This window comes from Nothobranchius furzeri, chromosome 2, assembly GCF_043380555.1.
Source record: "Nothobranchius furzeri strain GRZ-AD chromosome 2, NfurGRZ-RIMD1, whole genome shotgun sequence".
NCBI classification, from domain to species: Eukaryota; Metazoa; Chordata; class Actinopteri; order Cyprinodontiformes; family Nothobranchiidae; genus Nothobranchius; species Nothobranchius furzeri.
This window is the reverse complement of record NC_091742.1, coordinates 78832801-78856375: the sequence shown is the minus strand read 5'-3', so window position 1 is coordinate 78856375 and position 23575 is coordinate 78832801. Positions and strand designations below refer to the sequence as shown.

Sequence of the window (23575 nt, the reverse complement as noted above, 5' to 3'; positions counted from 1 at the left end):
ATTACCAATTTTGGTGTTGTAAAGAACTTGTGAGTTTAGACAAATAATAACAAAAATAAGCTTTACAAGATGTTCATCTGCATGCAATGAGAGCCAAGCGGGAAGAAAATCACTTCCCAAAAGAGGATTCCTGAACAGAAGCTAAACTTTCGTAAGGTTCAGCCCCCGTTTTTGCTACATAGGCCAGTTCTGGCTATTGCTAACATCTGTCATACCAGACTCATTCTTTCCATTTTGATGTTTTATTTTGTTTCCAGAACTAGCTGGTACTGGCTTGAAGTCATTCATTTTAAAATAAAACGTACTGCCACTCCAGAAACTTGCTCCAGTGCACTTTCAGTGCCGTGAGGCTGCATCCTATTCTATCCCAAAGCACTTATGCTTGGACCAGTCAGCTGTTAACCCCTCTGCAGACTGGAGATGCATGGAGCCCTGGCTGACTGACCAACAGAACAAGCATCAGATGTTTATTTATGATTCTAAATATACAAATGCTGGTCATAAAATTAGAATATGATGACAAAGTTGATTTATTTCAGTAATTCCATTCAAAAAGTGAAACTTGCGGTTTGGAATCATTAAGTACTCACATACTGGTATATTTCAAATATTTATTTATTTTAATGTTGATGAATATAACTGACATCTAATGAAAATCCCAAATTCACTATCTCAGAATATTAGACTATCACAGCAGCAAATGATCTGTCACCTTTGGTCTTTAGCCTGGTGCTGCACAACCAGTAGGCTTTGATCACTGGACCTCAGGGACCTGCTGGGGGTGTAGGGACTAAGAAGATCACCAATGTAAGATGGTGCTTGTCCATGTAAGGCCCTATAGACCAGAACCAGGATCTTGAAATGAACCGTGAAGTTGACTGGCAGCCAGTGAAGCTGGAGGAGAAGCGGGGTGATGTGGGTGTGTTTGGAGGACTTGGTCAGAAGCCGAGCACAGGCATTCTGAACCACCTGTAGACGGTTCAGGGAGGTTCTGCTCAGACACGTGAAAAGAGAGTTGCAGTAGTCTAAGCGCGAGGAGATGAAGGTGTGGATAACTGTCTCAAGTTCAGAGCGAGACAGAATGGGACTCAGCTTAGCAATGTTCCTGAGATGGAAGAGAACGGACATGAGAATCCAGCGTGAGAGCTGGGTCAAAGGTCACACCAAGAATCCTGACAGCAGGTGTGTAACAGCTGCAGCTTAGACATCTCATGGGGCTTAAGGGGGGATGTACAGTTGGCTGTCATCAAGGAGCTCAGGATGTGCTGAAGAGGGAGCAGACAAAGGAGGAGGGAGGTGGTGGAGGACCTAAACTTGGAGACGGCCACAGAGAAGGAGCGCTCAGACAGATAAGAGGAGAACCACTCCAGAGCAGATCCTGCTGGGCCCACCCAGTCTCTCAGCCTCTCCAGTAGCAGGTGATGGTCAACAGTGTCAAAGGCTGCAGTCAGGTCCAGCAGGACCAGAACAGAACAGTCCCCTGCATCACTGTGAGTCAGAAGGTCATTAGAGACCCTAAGAAGAGCTGTTTCAGTAGAATGAGCTCTACGAAAACCTGATTGGAAGCTATCATAGATGTTATGTTCATTAATAGCTCTGTTAACAGCCAGCCTCTTTCGCAGCAAACTTTTATCTCTTGCCCTCCTTGTGCAAGGTGTCAATGCACGTCTTTTGGACAACTGTCAAGTCAGCAGTCTTCCCCATGACTGTGTAGCCTTCAGAACTAGACTGAGAGACCTTTTAAAGGCTTTTGCAGGTGTTTTGAGTTAATTAGCTGATTAGTGTGACACCAGGGTTTCCAGATTTGAACCATGTCAAAATATTCTAATAATCTGACTAACTGAATCTAAGATTTTCATTAGTTGTCAGATCTAATCATCAAAATTAAAGAAATAAACATCTGAAATATATCAGTCTGTGTGTAGTGAACGAATCTAATATAGAAGATTGGATGGGATTACTGAAATGACTCAACTTTGTCATGATAATCTAATTTTATGACCAGCGCCTGTGTTTTAGATGTTTTTTTTATTCAGTTTTTGGTTTTCCCACATGATACCCTCCTCTACAACGTCCAAGAGTCTGCACACAGCCAGCTGTTCAAACACATCATCTATCTAAAGATATTTGTATTTTTTCTTACTAGAATCCAAAACGATCACCAGGCCACGTGTTCCAGTAATGCTTTAATCATTTGATTGTCTTTAGAATTATTCATTTCCACCCAAACGCAAAACACGCAAGAGCTGTGGAGGCTTTTTGATTGACCTCATGTCTCTGATCAACACATTTTACGCAAACATATGCAGCGGATGGATCTGTGATCAGAAATGGGACCAACGGCTGGCGAAAATCCCAGTTTATTTAAAAAGTAAGAGATGCAGAGGCTCACTGTCAGAAAAGCCTTGAATACAAATGATGTGGGATTCAAGCTCGGGATGATGGGAATATTCTAACGTGGAATCTGATGAAATGTGGATTTTAACTGTGATTTGTATCTTTTTCTCCATCTAGAACAGAGCATCCAATGATTTTGTATTCTACTCTTTTTAAATGAACTCTAGCTTTAGTGACTGAAATAGCTATTTGATGAGAGAAAAGGTACAAATATTGCATTTTTACGTCGTTCTTGTGCCTAGCTCGCACTAATCGGTGAATGCTCATGCTTAGCTCATAGAGAGACAGAACAAGACAAAGGATGATCTTGCTAATGAGTCATCAACAATGGAGGTGAACAGCTGGAGTAAAAAAGTCATGTTTTGTTCCTAATAAAGACAATCAGTAAAATAGTTGTGCACTCTATCAAAAACGGTTTATTCTTACATCTGAAACTTTTTCAGTAGAAATATTTGGAAGCTTGATTCTCCGTTAGGTGGCCACAGGGATCAGCAGAAGTGTTTCTTATTTTTAGCTCTATTCTCGTCTCCTTGGTCAAACCCAGAGGAGATGTGTGTGACCACTAGATGGCACTGTGAGTCCACCGGAGTGGTTGGACATTCCTTCATCTCTGTTCTCTTTATGAAAACTTTCACTGCAGCCTTTCCACCGTTTCCTTTTGCAGAAACGTCCCATTTCTGTCAGCTAAATGGTACGAAAAGGTTCTTTGGGACAGATTTCATGACTGCTGTCGTCAAGCTTGACTGGCGTAAGAGTGAGTCTGCCCTCTGCTGAGCTGTGATTGACTGAGGGCTGGAAGTCGTGGTTGGACTGCGGTGGCATCGTGGTTGGGGCTCCACTCTGACCTGCTTCAGTGGGACTCCACGAAGAGCCGCTTGAATTCACACCTGCTTGGCATACAAGGTTGACTTGACATCATTCAAGTTAGCCTTTGTTTTTCACTTCGTCTAGGTCTGAATTTTTACCTCAGACCTCAAAGAAGCAGATGCCTTTTCATCACTGAGCTCATCTGTGTGCAGAGCTTTCAGTGACACATTAAAAACAACCAAGACATGATGGAAATGTTGGTTTCCTTTCCTTCTTCCTTCCCCTTCCGTTGGGATCCTTGTAGATAAACTCACTCCTGAGGCTCCTCATTAAGACCGTTCCTTCTGCAGCAGGAGTACCCGGTGAACAGGCTGTAGTCTACCCGCACCAGCCCACCAAAGTGCGGCTCAACCGGGTTTTAAAAGACGAGGGAACAAAAGGAGAGCATGCAGTCACACGCTGCTAGTGTGTTCTGTGGAGGGAGGGTAGCTGATGAGCGACAGCTCCTGCTCCAGCTCTGTTTCTGGCTCCGTTTCTGAAAGCATGCCGGCGTTGTGGCATTCAGACAGACTCTGTGACACTAATCCGATTTGCGTCCCATCGTCTGTTGTGTCCTCCGGGTCCACCATCAGCCTCCCGTTGTCGCCCCTGCCGCCGTTGCGGCAGTTACTGTTGCGGTCCATCCCTGCCTTACCCTGACCTCCCACCAGGAGAGGGGTGACGGAGTGTGATGGGCACTGCGACGGACCCAGGAGGGTCTTGCAACCCTGTCCAGCAGCGTTGCCCCCAGCGCTGTACCGGCACCTGATGTAGTTGGAGAACGCCCTCCTGTAGGTCTTATTGAAGAGGGTGTAGACCAGAGGGTTGACCCCAGAGGAGATGTAGCCCACCCAGACGAAGACGTTGAGGAGGTCGTGAAGAAGCAGCTCGTTGCAGGAGCTGCGGCACAGGACGAAGGTGACGTTGGTGATGAAGAAAGGACACCACATGACGAGGAAGAGGAAGAAGACGATTCCCAGGACCTGAGGGATAGGAAAATTGAAAATGAGCTTGAACTTTCTTCAAAATCGACCTGAGATCACTTTACTTCTAATGATTTGTATACAGGTAAACACACTTTGTGTGGATGACGTTTCCCGTCACCCACAAAGACTTCAGCGCGTTTGCTCCCAGCACTCCGACTCTGGCAGCCATCCAAGCACACTGACGTCCCTCAAAGCGCCTGCTTGGATTTGATAACACGCGACATGAGCTGCTCTAAATATGTCGGCGGAGAAGTTTGAAATCCACTGCAGGAAAACATCTGCGTCGGAAACATTCACCTATCTTGCCGCTCACAGAGAGAGTATTTAAATTTATCCAGAGACAACTTGAATGGACTCAAAAGGAATGCAGAACTTCTGGGTTTATTTTCGCTGAATTTGTTTGGAAGTCTTCAGCTCAGTTGCAGGTAATGTGGTGGTAGTGGTGTCATGTTGTTATTTAGGGACCAACATCATAACAAAATACTTTAAAAAATAGACAAAACGTGGAAAAAAGCATAAAATTGAACAAATATTTTAAATTATTCACTTTCTAGCTAATAAAGTCTGACTTATCTTCCATGTTCATTCTCACCTTTGAAGCCCGCCTTTCGTTGTTTATGGCCTGCATCATCCCCCGTCTCCCTTGGCAACCAGAGGAGTCGCTCCGCCCCGGCCCGGTGGCCGGAGAACTGAGCTGTGACGCCACCTCTGAGCTGGGGATGATGCTGAGGCTGTCCGAGGTGGAGGCGCTGAGCAGGGTGCTGGGCTCTGTGCCCTTCAGGCAGCTCAGGGTGTTGCGCCTGCTCTGAGGGAGAGGGGGCTTCAGCTCTAAAAAGAGGGGATCGACAGTCAGCTCAAAGATTAATGAACACTTTGTAGGGAGGCAAAGCAAAGGTCAAGGAGGAAGTTTATATTTTATTTATACCTTTTTCTGCTTGGTGTATAAGTAACAGGATAAAAACACAGTGAAAGACCACATACCTAAACACCAAACAGTCTAAATGCTGTTAAAACTGCTAGAATCGGTGTTTTCTTGTCAGATGAATCATCTTTTTTCCCCAAATCCCCACTGGCTGCCATCCAATCCCTCTTTTTGCTTCACCTGTGAAGCTCCAACACACAGTTTACAATGAAATCCTAAAATTGATGTATAACCGACTGTCATAGGAACAAACAATGTATTTTCATTTCTAGGCCTGGAGGAAGCCATCAGACAGTCCCATAAAAGGCCTAGAGATGCAGCTGATGGATATAAATGTATAATGTGTTACACGATGGGTAAAGCTTCAGCTTCAGGTAAGCAGGAAGTGTGTACCTAGTGATCCATGTAGAGAGAATACACACAATCTAACGCACACTTGTGTTGTACAGCACAGAGGAGTACAAGTTCAGAGAGTACTGCAACCTGACTTGGCCTTTTTACAGAACATACATCTGAAAAAGGCATGATTCTACTTTTAGAAACAAGATCCTCTTGGTGAAATAGAAGAGTGGCGTGTGAAAGGGTCACTGGGTGAATGTTCAGCATTTAGCAACATCTCTTGATTTAAGATAGTCATCTAGAAACAAAGAATACCTCCGTGGTATACCATGGAATCACTATTTCTATTGTACCCATTGTAAAAGTCAAATCCAGTCAAGTGGGCTGGACTAGTGGCACAAGTCACCATGGTCTAGGAATGCAGGTCAACACGCCAATAGCCACGGTCACTTGGGGGCTCGTAAGCTTTTCTGAAATCGGTGGTCCACACTTTCATCACTCCAAGGCTGGATTACTCCAACTCCTGCTTATACGGCATCAGTAAAGCAGCTCTTTCTAGACTTCAGCTGGTCCAGAATTCAGCAGCTAGATTGCTGACTGGAGCTGACAGAAGACAACACATTTCTCCAATTCTGAAATCTCTCCACTGGTTGCCCGTGCAGTTCAGGATAAACTTCAAAATTATGCTTCTCACTTACAAATCCTTGAACAATCAAGCTCCTCCATATCAGTGTGAACTTGTCCATTACTACAACCCGCCGCGTGCTCTCAGGTCTGAAGATAAGCTCCTCCTAGCTGTTCCCAATGCACGTTTAAAAAACCGTGGAGAAAGGGCTTTCTCTGTCAGTGCACCGAAGCTGTGGAACGCATTACCACTGCTAGTGAGGCTAGCACCAACAGCTAGCGTTTTTAAATCACGCTTGAAAACTCACTACTTCAACCTAGCTTATACCACATAATTATGAACCTCACTGACATCTGCACTGTTTATAAACTGACCACAATTATCGACTTCCGTACTATTGAGGTTCTTTTTAAAATGTTTTTCTAATTTTTTATTCACCCTGTGTCTTATTGATTTCTGGCTGTCAGTTTCGGGAATTTTTGTTGTATTTCCTTTTTATCTTTTATCTGTGTTCGACATGTTTGTATAACGCCGGTTTAATTACCTAACATTTTTAGTGTACAGTGCCTTGTTTGGTTGTAATGCCTTGTGAATGCGCTTTATAAATAACATTGGATTGGATTGGATTGGAAGCTTCTAGCGGATAGAACTGGTGAATAACCAAGTGTGTTTACATGCTCTGATTGCCTCTTCCTAAAGAGAGCTCTATTTGTTGTACTGTCTCCTAGAACATCTCCCCTTGGAGAGGCGGACCCATACATTAGACTAAAGTAATTAACACAACTCCTATTACTACAATAAAATATTTTGCTTGCCTAGTCTACACACTGATACTGACCTAGACCTAATAATATCCCAGTAAAATCTGCCAACCAATCAAAGCCTTCCCCTAAGGCATATGTACCCTTCAATGGGACAGCAAAGGACCCTTAAGCTACCAACCACACACGTTAAATTATTTGGAATGTCGTAAAACACATCACTCTGTAATCTTCACTCAGAGTTTAAGAGGCTTTTCATCAATTATCCAAAGACAGGTTCCAAGTAGAAAAGCCAAGACCTCCCTCTTCCCAGTGAAACGCTCAGCTCCTCATAGAAGAGTCCAGGCTGTCCTCAGGCCACAAATTGTATAAAATCCCTCCATCAAGTTCTGTCTTTTTCCAGGGTCTACTAGCAGAAGACCTTACCAAAGGTACCTGCATAGGGAGATGAATGGGAGTCATCTTGAACATCTAAGCTGACTCCTTTAGATTTGATGGTGCATTTGCCACCTGGATGCAATCTATCGTTCTTGTTCTTTTGGTCCAAACGCCGCACGTTTTACTTTTCACCCTGTTTTGTGTTCATGTGTATTGATGATAACCAGAAGAAGCTACAGTGGTGTTCTGCTGAGCTGTGGTGGCCTCATGGTGGGGGCCATCGGCTTGAACACTGCTGATAACATTCTCCCTCTCCTGATAACATTTTACTTTCTTTGACATTGAATGTGCTACTACTAGTTTACCCATTTATTATAGATTCACTAGGATAAATACAATCAAGTTTATCTCTCACTAAATAGAATATTTACTAAGAAATCACAATGTATAATAAAAAATAAACTTGAATTGAATTTATAACATATGTATTTATGCATGTGTATGCTTTAGAGGATTGGGTGGATATCCTTATGGCCAACTGGTGCATTGGCAGCGGTGCCACTGATGTACAAACCCCTTTTAAATACACCTACTTTATTCTACCCGCTTGCCTTGTTTTTGTTGCTTCTATAACAAAACTATTTCCTGTAAAGGGTTAAAAAGGATCTGTCTGTAGGTCTAAAATAGGAACTGCTGTTTGGTTGGTAGCGTAGTGGTGGAGCTAAGCTGCCATTCTCTCATTTTTAAAAGGTGAGATTAAATAACGCAGCAACACTCAAACCACTCGAAATGAACTCAAAGAAAGGAAATAGCAAATAAAAGGTAATGAAGTTTACAGAAATGATGCGAGTTACCACCAAGTGTAGTTTTGACGAAGGTTCCAGGTGCTGATTAGAGCTCACCTTGTGGGTCTGGGGGAGCGAGGGTATTGATTTGAGGAAGGTGGAATGGGCTCGAAGGAGGCTGCAGAGTGATTGCTGGTGTGCTCAAACACTGCTGGGAAGAAGTCCTTGCCTGATGCAGGAAGACTGTGGCCTGCCTCTGGAGCACCTACAGATGGAAAACAGAGCAAATAAAGGTTCAAGATGCAGTGTAGAAATGTCTGATTGGCTTGCAGCTCAGACCTATTAAAGTCTACCTGTATGGTGAGGCAGTACGTCACCACCATGATGACCAGTGGGATGAAGAAGGCCACAAAGGAACCAATCAGCATGAATCGCTCCTCATTGAGGGCACAGCTGCCGTTGACGAAAACCTTGTCCTCGTTGTGGAGACCAATCACTGGGATGGGCATCGACACACCTACAGGGAGAGAGAGTCCAGATGATTGAACACATTTATGGATTTGGATCTGTAGTGCTAGACTTCACCAGACACTGGAACAAACGATCGTCTCCCTAGTGGCTGGCTTCAGTACAAGAAAGACCTACCCTATCGGTTTAAGTGAGTGACTGGTCCCAAAACACACGGAAGAACCTGTAAATTGGACGTTTGGACTTTACTGTATGAAATTGAAAAAGAGGCAGTGTGTTGGCCTACTTTTATGGAGAGTGACATTTGTTAAAAATTTAAATGGCCTCTACAATAACAACATGGGAGGTTTAAAGACAGCGCACTGACAGAGGCGAGTTTACCATATACAGGTGCCACCGGTCCCTCCGACCACCACCAACAGGCAAGGTGGGTTAAGTGTCTTGCCCAAGGACAAAACAGCAGCATTCTCAATCCTACAACCCACTCATTACTGAACAACTGTACCTTCTGAGCTACTGCTGCTCCTCTAAAATAATTGACAAATGGAATAAAAACTGTTTCCTGGTGTTTCCTTAAATAAAACTTAAATTTCAACCATTGTTTTTATTACCTAAAAGGCAAATCAGGGTACTTTAATTCCTTACGGAGAGTCAATTTAGAAGACAACATCAGGCCATTTTCATGTCTTCTAATTTGTCTGGAAAAAAGAAAATTATCTGTAGAAATGTAGCTAAAACATATTTATTGGTTTGCATATTAGGCTGGGAAGACTCTATTTTTATGATAATGAAATGAAATGATGATATTGTGCTGCAGAATTACACATTAGGCTTGTAATGAGAGCTACACCTGAAATAAATCAACACGCTGTTAGAGTTCTAAGGACGTTTTAGTCTCTAATGGATGTTCATGAAGGCGCTGCAGGAGGACAGTGTTGATAAAAGAAGTTGAGGCTCAGCTGGTTTTCTGACCCGTAATAATAATCCTGACTAATGTGTCTCGTCTGACGTCACAAAAGGTTTTGGTGGTTAATGCTGAAGCTATCAGCTGACCTGAGAACAGATAGAGGAGAGAAAAAGCTCCTTAAAACAGGTGCAACGGTGGGCTGGATTAATCACACACACACACACACACACGCACACACACACACACACACACACACACACACACACACACACACACACACACACACGCACGCACGCACGCACGCACATTGTTTCTTATATTACCATTGATATGCAGGCCAACATGAAAATGTAATTTGGAGCAGTGGCTGCTCCCCAATTTCAATCATTATAATTACCAGCACACACACACATCTCAACAATACTTACCTTTCAGGAGAATGAATTTACTTGCAATAGATGTAAACGTCCCCCCCCCCCCCCCCCCCCCCCGTGAATGCCCAAATTATCCATGAATACAAACAGATCTGACTGATGAGGCTGTCCAGAGTCCTAGTCCGACTCATGACTCACTCACCCTGCTTCAGATTGTTTACTGGTCAGGGGAAGTCTCCAGAAATTCCCAACTTGATTACTCCAACACTAAATCCTCCATCTAGCTTAAAGTGCTTCTATTGTCCCTTGCTAAATTAGAGCAACAGAACAAATGAAAGGCCTAGCCCTAACCCTGGCGCTTAAAGCCTGGAATGTTAAACTAAGTTCATTTTATGTGAAAGAAAAATATATTTATACTCATTTGGGTCTAAATTTCAAATTAAGTTTTATTTGATTACATATTATATTTGATTAAAAGTGACTGAGTGCTATAGTCCATTTTAATGTTTGCAAACACTGATTAGCCTACATATTTTGGGGTGGGGCTTAAGTGCTGCCTCTAGCTAAACTTCCTGACCAAAACAAATTCCCTACCTAAAAAGAAGTCGCACACACAGTTTTTTTGGACCACCTTTAGCTTTGATAACAGTGCACATTCACTGTGGCATTGTTTCGATAGGCTTCTGCAGTGTCACCAGATTTATTTCCATCCAGTGTTGCATTCATGTTTCACCAAGATCTTGCATTGATGATGGTAGAGTCCGACTGCTGCACAAAGCCTTCTCCAGCACATCCCAGACTCTCAATGGGGTTAGGGTCTGGATTCTGTGGTGGCCAATGCATGTGTGAAAATGATGTCTCATGCATTTGAGCCCGATGAATCCTGGCATTGTCATCTTGGAATATGCTCGTGCCTTCTTCCCATCAGGGAAGAAGGAATAACCTGGTCATTCACTATATTCAGCTAGTCAGCTGACCTAATTCTTGGAGCACATCCTGTTGCTGAATCTAGACCTGACCAGCTGCAGCAACCCCAGATCATAGCACTGCCCCCACAGGCTTGTACAGTAGGCACTAGGCATGATGGGTGCATCACTTCATCTGCCTCTCTTTTTACCCTGATGCACCATCACTCTGGAACGGGGTCCATCTGGGCTCATCAGACCAATTTTTAGTAATGCGTGGACAGTTCGTAACCCAGTTTCAGTCGTTTCTACAATCTCCTTAGATATTTTCTCTGCTTCATGCATGCCAATGATCTGGGGTTAAAAAAACATGTTGCCAGCTGAAAGATAATCGCCCACTTGGTAAATATACAATTGGAGGCTCCTATTAGCTTAGCTAAATCCAGATAGTGACTTTTTTAGGCCAGGCAGTGTAATTTGTTTGGATTTCATTTTTAAAAAATGATTTGTAAATCAAACAATTAAATTGTTTAATTGTTCCAAACAATGCGATACAGCAGAGTCCCAATCCTAACCTTGGGACCTACTGGTATAGGGAGCCTGAATCTCCTCTCTAAAATAGTGCGGTCCTCTAGTCTGTTTGTGCAGCCCACAGTGCTGCATGTGTTAACCACCGATTTTTTTCACCACTATTTAGCTCAGTGGTCAACGGGGGGGTGCTGTCTTTTTGCCAGAAGCTAGTGGGCGAAGGCTTGGGCACGTGACGTCACGTGCCAAGGGGTCTATAAGCACCTGCAATTGACTTCAGAGAGTTTTTTATGATGCTTTTCCGTAAAAGTGAAGACCACTTTTTGTCACATTCCTGTTTCTGACAGAAAACAGCCCAACATTGGTTATATTTTGATTATTTGGGGGAGTTTTCTGCTACCAGCAGACAGAATAATGTTACTGTAAAGTCCACTCCACAGTGTTCTATAATAATTTATGACTTATAACCAAATGTTTTTCATGTACACCTCTATGAGTTTTAGTGTGGAAATATTCATTCATGTATGTGGTTGTATGACTACTCAAAGACAACAACTCTCTTAGACTTTGTTATTGTGAGGAACGGCAGTCACTCAAAATGCCACCAATGAAAAACCTTGCTTTGGGAGCTTGACTGGTGTGTGCGGCTCTTTTTATCAGACCTTCACAAATAATAAATCTTCAACCATCTGTGTGACCTTTGGGTCGAGGCATTAAGTGAACTGAACTGAGTCCTGAAACCATAACGTTGCCTGATGAGCTACTTTTGACTACTTCCTAAAACTGTTTATACATTTCGACAGTTGCATATTAAACTTCACGCTGAGCGGTTTAATTTGTTCTAAAACTGCAGCAGATTTCCTTCCCTTGGGTCATAGCAGTTATCTCTCCGAGCTGCAGCTGCTTACCCCTTCTGTAAATCTACAGAGTGAACACGAGTCACAATACGTGTTAAGCAGACACGCTTGCTCAGCGGCAGATCACACTTAAGAGGGCTGCTGGAGCTTGATTACTGCACAAAAGGATAGAGATCTGCAGAATCAGCAGGGCTGAACCTCTTGTTAAAACCTCCAGGAACCCAGGAGTGAACACTAGGGGTGCTGCCTTGTGATGTCCTAACCCTATGACTTATGAAAAATGGGGTTGCACGTTTATTGTTCATTATTCATTCAAAGGGAGTTATAAAAAATTGGAAAACATAAAAGATGGATGAGACGGCCGAAAACTTTCCAAGCCAAATGATTATGATGAACCAGATAAAAATGTTTGTTCTAATAAAATTTCACAACCGTAGGCCTGATTGACATCAAATCCCATCCTCTGCAGAGAAAACTAATATACAGTTTACAAAAATGGGACCAAAACGACTGACAAAAAAAGTATTTGCCCCTCATGGATTCCTTCTGTTTTAACTTTTTGACCCCAAATCCAGAGTTGGAATTACGGGGAGCACGGCTCCCCAGAAAGGCTGATAGGCTCCTCCTGAAGCCCTAAACTGACCTACCCAGGTAGTGCCTGTAAAAATATCCAGTCCCAGTGGGAAAAAGCCATCAAAGCAACCTTGTTCCATGTGAAAAGTAAATGCATCTTGGAAAGTTATGAACTAACTAATTAACTAAAATTATTTAGAAAGCTAAGGTTTTATTTTTTTGTTTGTTTCAGAAGCCACACCCAGGTCTGATTGGATAGTAAACATTCTGGCAAAATGAAATAGGCAAAATGCAACACAGTTGGTAGTATTGCCTTGCAGCATGAAGGTTGCAGGTTAAAATCTCAGATGTGGTCATTCAGTGCAGAGCTAGCATTTTGTTATCCATGTGCTGGTTTTCTCTAATTTCTCTAGTTTCGTCCCATAGACCAAAAAAAAAAAAAAACAAGAAATACAAAATACACAACATAAACACAATAGTAAATGCACCACCTTGGACCGAATACTTCGCCCTCTGTTGTCCTGGCAGGGAATTGCTTTGCACCACTCTCCAGGAGACGAAGAAGCCAGAGAGCAAAACGCCTCTGTCAGTGCATGTACGTCTCTTCCTTGTGGAGCTGATGCAGAAGCATAAACTAGGCTTTAGTCTTTCCCCCCTCTGGGGGAGTCCACCAACCTTTCTGGGGAGCTGAGCTCCACCTCTTAATCATTTGAAAACATGTTTTCATGTTTACTAAAGTTCACTAAGTTTGAAATTAGTTTGTGTCAGCTGAAACGTTTAAATGACAAAGCTGAGAAAATCTGTAAGAAGGTGAAAATTTTTAAAGTGTAAAAAATTCAATAAATATCCAGGATGGTTCAACCTCCAGGTGTAACAGTGTTGATAGGTCAGGGCTCTCCTGCTGGATGTTTCATTGATAATCTTTCAGCATTGATTGCTGTAAGACCTCTCAGACCTCAATCACAGCAGAAGAGAAGAACCTTTAGATGGGTCAGTGGAAAAAAGCAGAAAGAAGACAGGGGATGTCTTATCATGAAACAAAGCAGTCAGTTGTGAATGAATACAAAGAAATAAAACATGAAGCAAAAGTCTCCCTGAATTCTGAAAGCATCAATCAAATAGATCTGCTGGTGCAAGCTTATGAAAAAATAATCTTTCAAAGCAATACAGCTTTAGAGAAAATGCCCTTTGCTTTTGTTTCATCTAAGGAAACTATTTGATTTTCATTTGAAGATGTTGTTGCCTACCTGCACATCTGAGCTGATTACTCCAATTCAATTCAATTCAAGTTGATTTATATAGCGCCAAATCACGACAAGAGTCGTCTCAAGGTAGCCTGGCAAGCCAGACTAAATAAATGTATTATTTAGTCTGGCCATGCTCCATTGACGGCTCTCGGTTGTGGGGCGGGTTCTACCGTTGTCTTTCAAATGATGTCTGCATTCCACTGGACAATGAATGTGACATACTCTTGTTTCCCTCTGTTGCATCATCCCACCCACCAGGCATATAGAGTGCCCTGATTGGCCCACAAAGCGGATAAAGCTATATATATATATATATATATATATATATATATATATATATATATATATATATATATATATACATATATAAAGTAAATAAAGTGTATATATAAAGTAAATAATATGTATATATACAGCATATTCACTCTGATTAGTACCCACACTTTCTTGTATAGTAGTTTCTCTACTTATTGACACTTTATATTATTATTTTATTATGATCATATTTTTACTTCCTACATTTACTTGTCTATTATGTTTATTTTTATTTTTGCACCAAGTACCGCAGTAATTTCCTAATGTTGTGATTTCTCACACAAATGGCAATTAAACCCTTCAGATTCTGATTTAGTTGATTTCTGCTCAAAAACAGGCATCTTATTCATAAATATCTGTGCATGTTTAGTGTTAATCTACATCATCCGTTTGCTGGGAGCAAAATTCCTGTGTTCTAGAATGCCCAAAATCATTTATCATGCTAGTAGCATGATGCTAAGTCAGGATAAGGGTCGTAGCCTTAGCATTAGGCCAGCATGGCTAAGACCTCGGCTTCACCCCTTTATCCAAGAACGTTGGTTACGTATTGTAACCCCAGATTCTATGAGTCTAGTCGCAGCCCTTAAGCTAGCTGCTATTGTGGCCTAGTGGTAGAGTGTCCGCCCTGAGACTGGGAGATCAGGGTTCGATTCCTGGTCGGGTCATACCAAAGACCTTGAAAAAATGGGACCCAATGCCTCCCTGCTTGACACTCAGCATTAAGGGGTTGCATTGGGGGTTAAACCACCAAATGGTTCCCGAGCGCAGCTATGTCTGCAGCTCACTGCTCCCTCAGGGGATGGGTCAAATGTGGAGAACAAATTTCGCACACACATCAGTGTGTGTGACAACTAATGGGACTTTAACTTTTAACTTTAACTATTGGAAGGATGATCTCAGCATCAGCCAATCATGAAGAGCTTAAATGTACGCCCACCAATGGTGGGCACCCCTGTGGGTGTATGAGTGGAGCGACTCCACTGTTTGCTTCCGATGGCTCTTAGTCCTAACAGAACCAGTGGGGCCATTGGCTTAAGGGCTGCGACTAGACTCATAGAATCTGGGGTTACAATACGTAACCAACATTCTATTTCGTCTAGTCTTAGCCCTTAAGCTAGCTGCTATTGGAATAATGCACAGCTGGATGGGTTTATGCCACACTGGTTAGCTCAACCAATGGACACACCCAACATGTCTCCTTTTAGCGAGGGTCGCTCAGCCTTAGCCCAGGGCTTAAAAGGCTGAGGCAGCCAGAGAGAAGAGTGGGGCCCCCACTAAACATATCATCCACAAGACGATGAAATTCATTCAGGTAGGGCTGACGTGGTGCCATAATGCTTTCACTCAGCCTGCTGAGGTCCAAGCACTGAACGAGTGATGGATCCTGAAGACACATCTCATAAATAATAACGAGTAAATGAACAGGGTGAAGCCCATGAAGCAGCCTGACAAATGTCATCCATCGACACACCACAGTGGAGCGCCATAGAAGAGGAAATCCCTCTGGCTGAGTGAGCCCTGAGTGTCTCAGGAGGATCCCGCCCTGATGATGTGTAAGCGAGTGAAATGGCGTCACACAGCCAGTGTGAAAGACGCTGGGATGACAGCGCTTGCCCAAGTGAAGAATCTCTGTAGTGCACAAACAGGCTTTGTGAGCGGCGAATCCCTGAAGTGCGTGACACATATCGCACGAGCGCGCGTACCGGGCAGAGAAGGTAGGAAGCCGCCTCCTCATCAGAATTATGGGGAGGAGGAAAAAGTCCAGCCATAGAAATTGACCTGGATTTAATGTTTTTGGGCACAAAGGCTGGGTTGGGGTATAAAAGAAGAAGAAGAAAATATCATTTCTATAGTGCCTCTCAAGATAAAAATCACGAGGCGCTTAAAACAGCAGACCCGCCATCTTCCCGGATCCTGAGGCATGCGGGAGCCACTGAGAGGGCGGTTAGGTCACTCACTCTCTTGACCGATGCCAGCGCCAGCAGCAAGGCAGTTGTGAGTGACAGGAACTTGAGTGAGACCTGGTCCAAGGGTTCAAATGGGGCTTCAGATAAGCCACGCAGAACCACCGTTAGATCCCACTGGGGAAATAGCGGGCGGGACACAGGTCTTTTCCTTCTGACACCTTTTAGAAAACGATTTGTGATGGGATGATTGAAAACAGATCTATCTCCAAAACCCTGTTGACAGGATGAGATAGCTGCAGCATATGTTTTAATAGTGCTGAATGCGAGGCCCCTGTCCATCAGCATCTGCAGAAACGATGGGACATCCGCCAGCTGGCAGGAGAGGGGTTGAACATTCCGCTCTGTGCTGCCCATTTAGCAGCATAAGATGTGACGGTAGAAGGCGCCCGCGCACTCTGAATCGTGGCGACCACATCATGCGGCAGCCCAGAAGCCTCTAAGCGTGACCGCTCAGCGGCCAGACCCACAGCCATTGGTCTATTTCCGGGGGATGTTTGATTATCCCATTCACCTGGAGAAGGGCGTCCGCCCTCCACGGAAGCCTCCACGGGGAGCCGAAAACTAGCGCTTGCAGGTCTGGAAACCATGACGCGGACAAGCGTCTGGGAGCTACCAGAATTACTGAGAGCTGTTCCGACCGAACTCGGTCCAGGAGATGGGGAATCAGTGGGACTGGTGGAAATGCATACAGGAGCGTCTGAGGCCAGGGCTGGTATGAGAAGGTGTTCGCTCTGAGTGGGGGTGGTCCCGGGGACTCAGGGAAAACCACAGGCGACACTGAGTGTTTTCGCGAGCCGCAAACAGATCCACAGAGGGTTCCCTGAACTTGATCCAGATCTGTGATATCAGTGCGGGATGCAGACGCCAGTCGGAGTCGCGGGGCCCCCCTCTCGACAGGATGTCTGCTGCCACGTTCAGGACCCCCGGAATGTAGGTGGCTTTGATGGACAGCAGGTGGACATGTGCCCAACATAGTAAATCTGTGGCTATGTGCAATAGTGGGAGGGATCGAACTCCCCCTTGGCGATTTATGTAGGCTGCCGCCACCTGGTTGTCTGTGTGAACTTCAACATGACGGCCCTCGAGAAGGGCAGCGAATTGTCTGATCACATTCCTTAATGTCATAAGCTCCAACACATTTATGTGCTCGTGCGTATGGGAGGGCCAGCGACCTGCCACCGTATGGGACAAGCACGTGCCCCCCCATCCCAACAGTGACGCATCCGTAAACACAGATACGTGTGACGTAGGACGTCCGATAGGAACCCCGTGTGAGAGGTTGCAGGGATTGCCCCAGTGAGCGAGGTCCCCGCCCACTGAAGGGGGAAACCTCAACATATGTCTCTTCTGACGGGTGTACCCGGAGGCAGATGAACCAACGCTGTAGGCATCTCGTGTGCAGTAAACCTAATGGCACCACAGCGTGGGCTGCAGCCATCATGCCCAGAAGTTTCATGACTAACAGGGCTCTCACGATCTTGCGGGGTTGCACGCGGGAGATCACCGTGGTGAGATCTGCCGCTCTCGCCGGAGACAAACGTGCTCTCATTAGGGAGGTGTTCAGCTCCACCCCGAGAAACACAATCAACTGGGATGGAAGGATGGAGCTCTTTTCCCAAATTATGGAAAATCCCAGGGTTGACAGATGCTCTATTAACTTCCTGGTTTGCTCTGACGCCTCGTCCTTGGACTGGGTGCATAGGAGCAGATTGTCCAGGTAAAATAAAACCCTCATTCCCGCCGTGTGCAATGGCTGCAGAGCGGTCTCCAGGCATTTGGAGAAGGTGCGCGGGGCTAGTGAGTAGCCGAAAGGGAGACGTTTGAACTGGTATTGAACTCCCTTGAATGAAAAGCGCAGGAACTTCCAATGTTTGGGAATTACTGGGATGTGGAAGTATGCGTCTTTCAGGTCTATAGACGTGAACCAGTCCTCGGACCGTACGTATTCTAGGACTTGCCTCATTGTCAATATGCGGAAATGCATCACTGTTATGGAGCAGTTGAACAGGGAAAGGTCGAGAATTGGTCTCATTCCTCCCAACTTCTTCGGTACTACGAAGTAGCGGGAGTAGAAGCCTGAGAGCTCTTGTCCGCGAGGGACTTGGGAAATGGCATCCTTGGACAAAAGTTCCCGCAGCTCCAGCTCCAGGGCCTGAGATTGTTCCTGTGATGTGAACGTTGTCTCCACGATCCCGTTGAGGGGAGGAGGAGCGGACTGAAAATGGAGTGTGTGACCGCAATGAATGGTGTCCGATATCCATTTGCTCACGAGACAAAGGCGGCACCATTCTTGCACGCGTTCCGACAGCGGATGCGTGTTCGAGGTAACGTGAACGACGTCTGAGGACTGGGTTTGCGCCCTTACTGCCGTCGCTCGCACCAGAGAACTGGGAGCGACCCATGGAGGGCTGCGCTCGAAAGGGCGAGTGTGAAACAGCTGGAAAAGGCTGATCTGCACCGCGGAGTGTGGAGTCCAAAGATAAAGGACGAGTGGGAGACGAGCCCGTGCATGGGGATGACAAAGTGCCAGCAGATGGAGCCGCGCACTGTGTCGCCGCGCATGGTCGCGACAGCGCCATGGAATCCTGTCCCACCCTACATTGTGGGGGGAGCGGGATATGCTGGGCCTGGCTGGAAGCTAGGGCCGGTGCGCAAATGGAGCGCACCCATACAGCTGGCCGTGTAATATGACTGACTGCGGGAACATGCAGATGTGTTGCAGTGCTTGGTGTGGGGAACATTTGTGAGGATTCGGCAGAGGAGTCTGCAGAGGACTGTAGGATTGTGCTCTCTGTATGATGTTTTTTGGGTTTTATTTCAAAACCAAAATCATTCACAGAGATAACATTACAGTCAGAAGCACACACATTCCCCCCAACGAGTCATGTTCGTGGTTGCTTTCAGAAAGGTTCCTGCGACTGTGACTGCCAAGACAGTGTCTGCTGTCTCTTTCAGAACCGTTGGCCGCCAACTCTCTGGTCCCGCTGAGGTGGAGCCGAAGCGGGAGGCTGGCTCCGCGGGGCGGGCGGTGCAGCTGGGCGCCTGAAGTTTCCGCACCATTCGTCCCATCCTCTGGAGGAACGACCGGTATGAGAGGCGGGCCGAGGGTGGACCAGGTCTCGCACCGTGGCTGACAGTTCAGCTGTCCTCTGAGCCCTCTCGATGACGCTCCTAAGATGGGGACCAAACAGAACGTCAGAGGTGATGGGGCCTTCCAGCATGTCCCTGTGCAGGTGTTCAGGAATGGAGGGCAGCTCCTTGAGCCACAAGGCCCGCTGGATAAGGGTCTGCCAGGCAGCAATGCGAGCAGAACCGGTGAGTACAGCAGCGCACAGATTGAGAATGGCATCAGCAGTTTTAGTAATGATGGTTTTTGACTCGTCAGGAGCGTCAAGCTCTTCCACCATTTTGGAAACGCCAAAGGCAAGAAGGGTGATGTTATTTCCTGCAGCGCCAGTCTGGAAGGTGCACTAGTGTGCGCAATCGGTGAGCCGCGTCAGCAGCTGGTCATGCTTAGAAACGGGAACTGCTCGCGGGCCAGCGAGATGGTTCTTGGTGCCAAACAGCGAGGCCAAGTCCGGCTCCAGTGGAGGAACGGAAGGCCAGCCTTGGTCAGAGAAGCCCTTGACCTTGGTAATGGGCGCATATGTGGAAATTGGCGCCTTGAGCTTAGTAGGTTCGGAGAAGGCGGCGGACCAGCAGCTCATGGCAGTGGGGAAGCGCGTCTGTGTTGCCCCAAAAATTCCTGCCAAATCATCTGCTTCAGGCAAAGCCGGTTCTGGCACGCTTAGCCCCTTGCGGACTGCAGCCGCGGAGATGATGGCAGGCAGTTCCTGGAGCAGTGCTCTAACTGCTGGCAGGGAGGAGCGAGAAGTCAGTGGAGCAGAAGGACCCGCTGAGCGAGGCTCGTCGACCTCCGTGTTGTCCAGGAGGGAAGAAGGGCTATGGCAGCCAGCCTCGTCGTACTCCTCACTGTCGATGACATCGTCCAGTCGGTTGAAGCCAGCCGACTCCTGGTCGACATTGAAGAACTGTAAGGCCTTGTCCAGCGAGTACGTGTCAGCCACCGGAAATTCCTCGTCGTCGGCGGGGGTGAAGTACTCGACCCGGGGATCTTTTCAGCCATAGGCAGAGCGGCACAAAATGGGCACGAGGCCTGGGGGGTCAGGGCCAGGCCAGCGTGATGAGCCCTGAGACAGATCTCACACTTGGCGTGCAGGTCGCCGCTGGAGATGGAGCCCGTCTGGCAGGCCGGGCAGGTCCTGGCGTCGCTGGACATGGTAGGTGAGTAGAATGCTTCTTGGATAATTGCTCTTTAAAGGAAGCTCTTAAGCTTGGCTTGAAGAGATAACGGAGGCGAACAGTGGAGTCGCTCCACTTATATACCCACAGGGGTGCCCACCATTGGTGGGCGTACATTCATGATTGGCTGATGCTGAGATCATCCTTCCAATAGCAGCTAGCTTAAGGGCTAAGACTAGACGAAATAGAACTGGTGACATATAATTGTGATTTTTCTTTTAAATCCTAGACTGCTGAAGAGAAAAATAAAATAAATCTGCAGGCTTCCTTATATAAAGCAGGTTTTTACTTAATTATTCTCTAATTTACTGAATCTGGTTTTATTTCATTTGGTATATTCCCAATTCAGAGCAACCCACTGCTTCTGACCATGTCACCAAGACAAATGCTGTATTTCTTGCAAATTTTATACTATTTCTGTTATTGTTGCAGCTTTAGATTTCTCATCTCAACACGACAGACACACTTGTCTAAATATTCCTGGGAAATGAACTCCCTTCTCCCTTCACAGTACGTCCTCAGAAAAATGCAAAGGTCTACGTTTGTGAAATGTGCTGACTCGTAGTTCTGGTGTGTGATAGGATTTTAAAGTTCACAACAAAAGAGGAAACTTTTGAGACTATATTGGTATTTGAGGGCCAATACCTCAGGCCTCATGGCTCTAAAGGGGGACAGGAGGAACAGAAATGTGACTAAATCTAGTCTAAAACAGGCAAAGAGAAGACGAGCCTTCGGTGGTGAGCTAATGGACTCTCCGTTGGATGTTTCATTGTTAATCCCTCAGCATTGACATACTGAGCATAAGCCCTCTCAGACCTCAATCATCACTAAATGTTGTGGTGCTGAACCTCTTGAGGGGTTCGCTGAAAGGCCAACAGAAAAACAGGGGATTCAATAGTCGATATGAACACACTTCATCACACAAGAGTCAACACACCAACATAAAAACAAACCGTGAATGGCTTATGATGATCCTTATCATTATCAGTGTTACTATCATTCAGGAGCCACAGGCTTGATCCTCCGTATTCTTCACCTGTAACAACTACGTGAAATCAATACACTTTTATCACTGAGTCTACAATAAAGACGCTCACTTTGTTTTTTCTTTTTGTTCATGTTGCCTCTCATATAAAACAGATGAGTTAACGGTGAACAGGATTACCTTTTGATTGATCGAAGACCAAATAGTAAATAGATGGTGACCATTATAAGGTTCGAAACTGTGGTATGGAGTTTAATCTTTTAAAGTAACTTAAAAAAGTTTAAATGTTACTATCTGACCCTGTTCGAAGAGTTTTAGTAGGTGTAATCTTTCTTTATATTTCCCTAAAGTCCCTCCCCTGGCCTCTACAGCAAAACAAATCATTTATGCTAGCCTTGACAACCAGACCTGCATTTTTACAAGAGGGAGCTGTTAATGAACGAGAATGCACTCCAGTCAGCTTAGCACACCAACAAAGAAGAATAGTTTGCAACTTAGCAACCAAAACATGCACTGAGTGTACTAGTTCCTAGACTCCTCAAAAAAATGTAAACAGTTTTGAAGTCCTTTCTGCAAAACTCACAGTAAGACGATTACAACAGTCGAGTGGAATTTACAGACACTTTGGGATCTACACGAGCTCAAAACTAATGCAGTGCTGAACACGTTTATTTCACACAGGTAAATACTATGCAATTATCGTGTTATACATAACTGTAATCAAAAAATTATTTAAATAAAATAAAATAAATAATAGTGCAGATCAATGTTGTTGCTGTGTTTACTATACGCTAATATAGCGCTAGCTTGAATGCTAATTCAACCTGCATTTGTAAACTTCAAGCTAACTGTTGATTGGAGCTAAGAGGTTAGTATAGCGTTTTACCTCTCTGTTGATTCTTAGAAGGGGGCAGTGGCAGTAGCTATAGCCAATCAGATTGTTTTTATCAGCTTTGCCGCCTTACTCACCTCAGACGAATCCTGAAACGGAGGCATTTGGAGGCAGTCATTCATGCCTTCATTACCTCTCGCCTGGACTATGCAAACGCCCTCCTCGTTGGTGTTCCGGACTCTGCCCTGAATCGGCTGCAGGTTGTTCAGAACGCTGCTGCCCGGTTCTTGACGGGTACACACCGACGTAGCCACATTACCCCTGTCCTGAAACATCTTCACTGGCTCCCTGTCATTTTCAGAGTGCAGTTTAAGTTACTGACCTTTGTTTTTAAAGCACTCAATGACCTGGCACCTCCCTACCTCTCTGCCCTTCTCACTCCATATGTGCCCACTCGCACGCTGAGGTCGGCTGACCTTTTGCTGCTGTACACGCCGCGGATGAGACTAAAATTGCTGGGGGATCGAGCATTTGTGCATGCTGCCCCAAAGCTTTGGAACTCTTTGCCCATTGGAGTTCGGCAGGCTCCGTCTCTGGCGGTTTTTAAATCTCATTTAAAGACCCACTTTTACACTTTGGCTTTTAGACAGTGACTCGTTTTAGTGTTTTATTGTATCATTGTTTTAATTGTGTTCTTAGTATTCATCATGTTTTACCTGCCTTTGATCGAGATTTTTATCCTTTGTTTTAGCTCCTTGTAATGGTTGTGTTTTGTTTTAGCCTGTGCAGCACTTTGGGCAGCTCCCATGCTGCATTTTAAATGTGCTATATAAATAAACTATGCTATGCTAACATTTCCAAAGTTATCTCCTTGATGACTATGCTAAGGACCACAGCTTTACCACAAATGTTTGGATGTTTTCAAAATGAGTCTCAATATTTATAATTACTTGCATTAATGCAGCGTTGCCTGCAATCCAGAGTGATGCTAGTTTTTGACCTGCAACAAGCCGCCATATCAAAAACATTACTGACACTGACTGAAATCCATTTAACAAGGTCAATGAACAGGAAGCATTTGCACATCTAAAGCAAGCAGAGATGAAAATGAGACTGACACATCACATTTGGAAGACTTCAAGTTAAGCTGGCAGGAAATGTGTGACATGATGGGATTTTCTGGGCCTTTTCCTTCAACAAATCACAACCTGTCATCAACATGAGTTGATATTTATGCTACTAATCTTAACAAATCTTGGATATTTTCAGAATCTGT

The 23575-nt window shown here is 45.1% G+C and overlaps 1 protein-coding gene across 1 annotated transcript in view; it reads right to left on the bottom strand.

The window, feature by feature from the left end:
• Positions 1–3656: 3656 nt before the first annotated feature.
• Positions 3657–23575, bottom strand: part of htr2cl1 (5-hydroxytryptamine (serotonin) receptor 2C, G protein-coupled-like 1) — a 253433-nt gene continuing 233514 nt past the window's right edge. Inside the window, exons 7-10 of the mRNA XM_070548024.1 lie at positions 8393–8556; positions 8157–8304; positions 4822–5057; positions 3657–4226 (exon numbers count right to left, since the gene is read on the bottom strand). Of these exons, the coding sequence (XP_070404125.1) occupies positions 3657–4226; positions 4822–5057; positions 8157–8304; positions 8393–8556 (1118 nt within the window). The remainder of the gene's footprint in view (positions 4227–4821; positions 5058–8156; positions 8305–8392; positions 8557–23575) is intronic.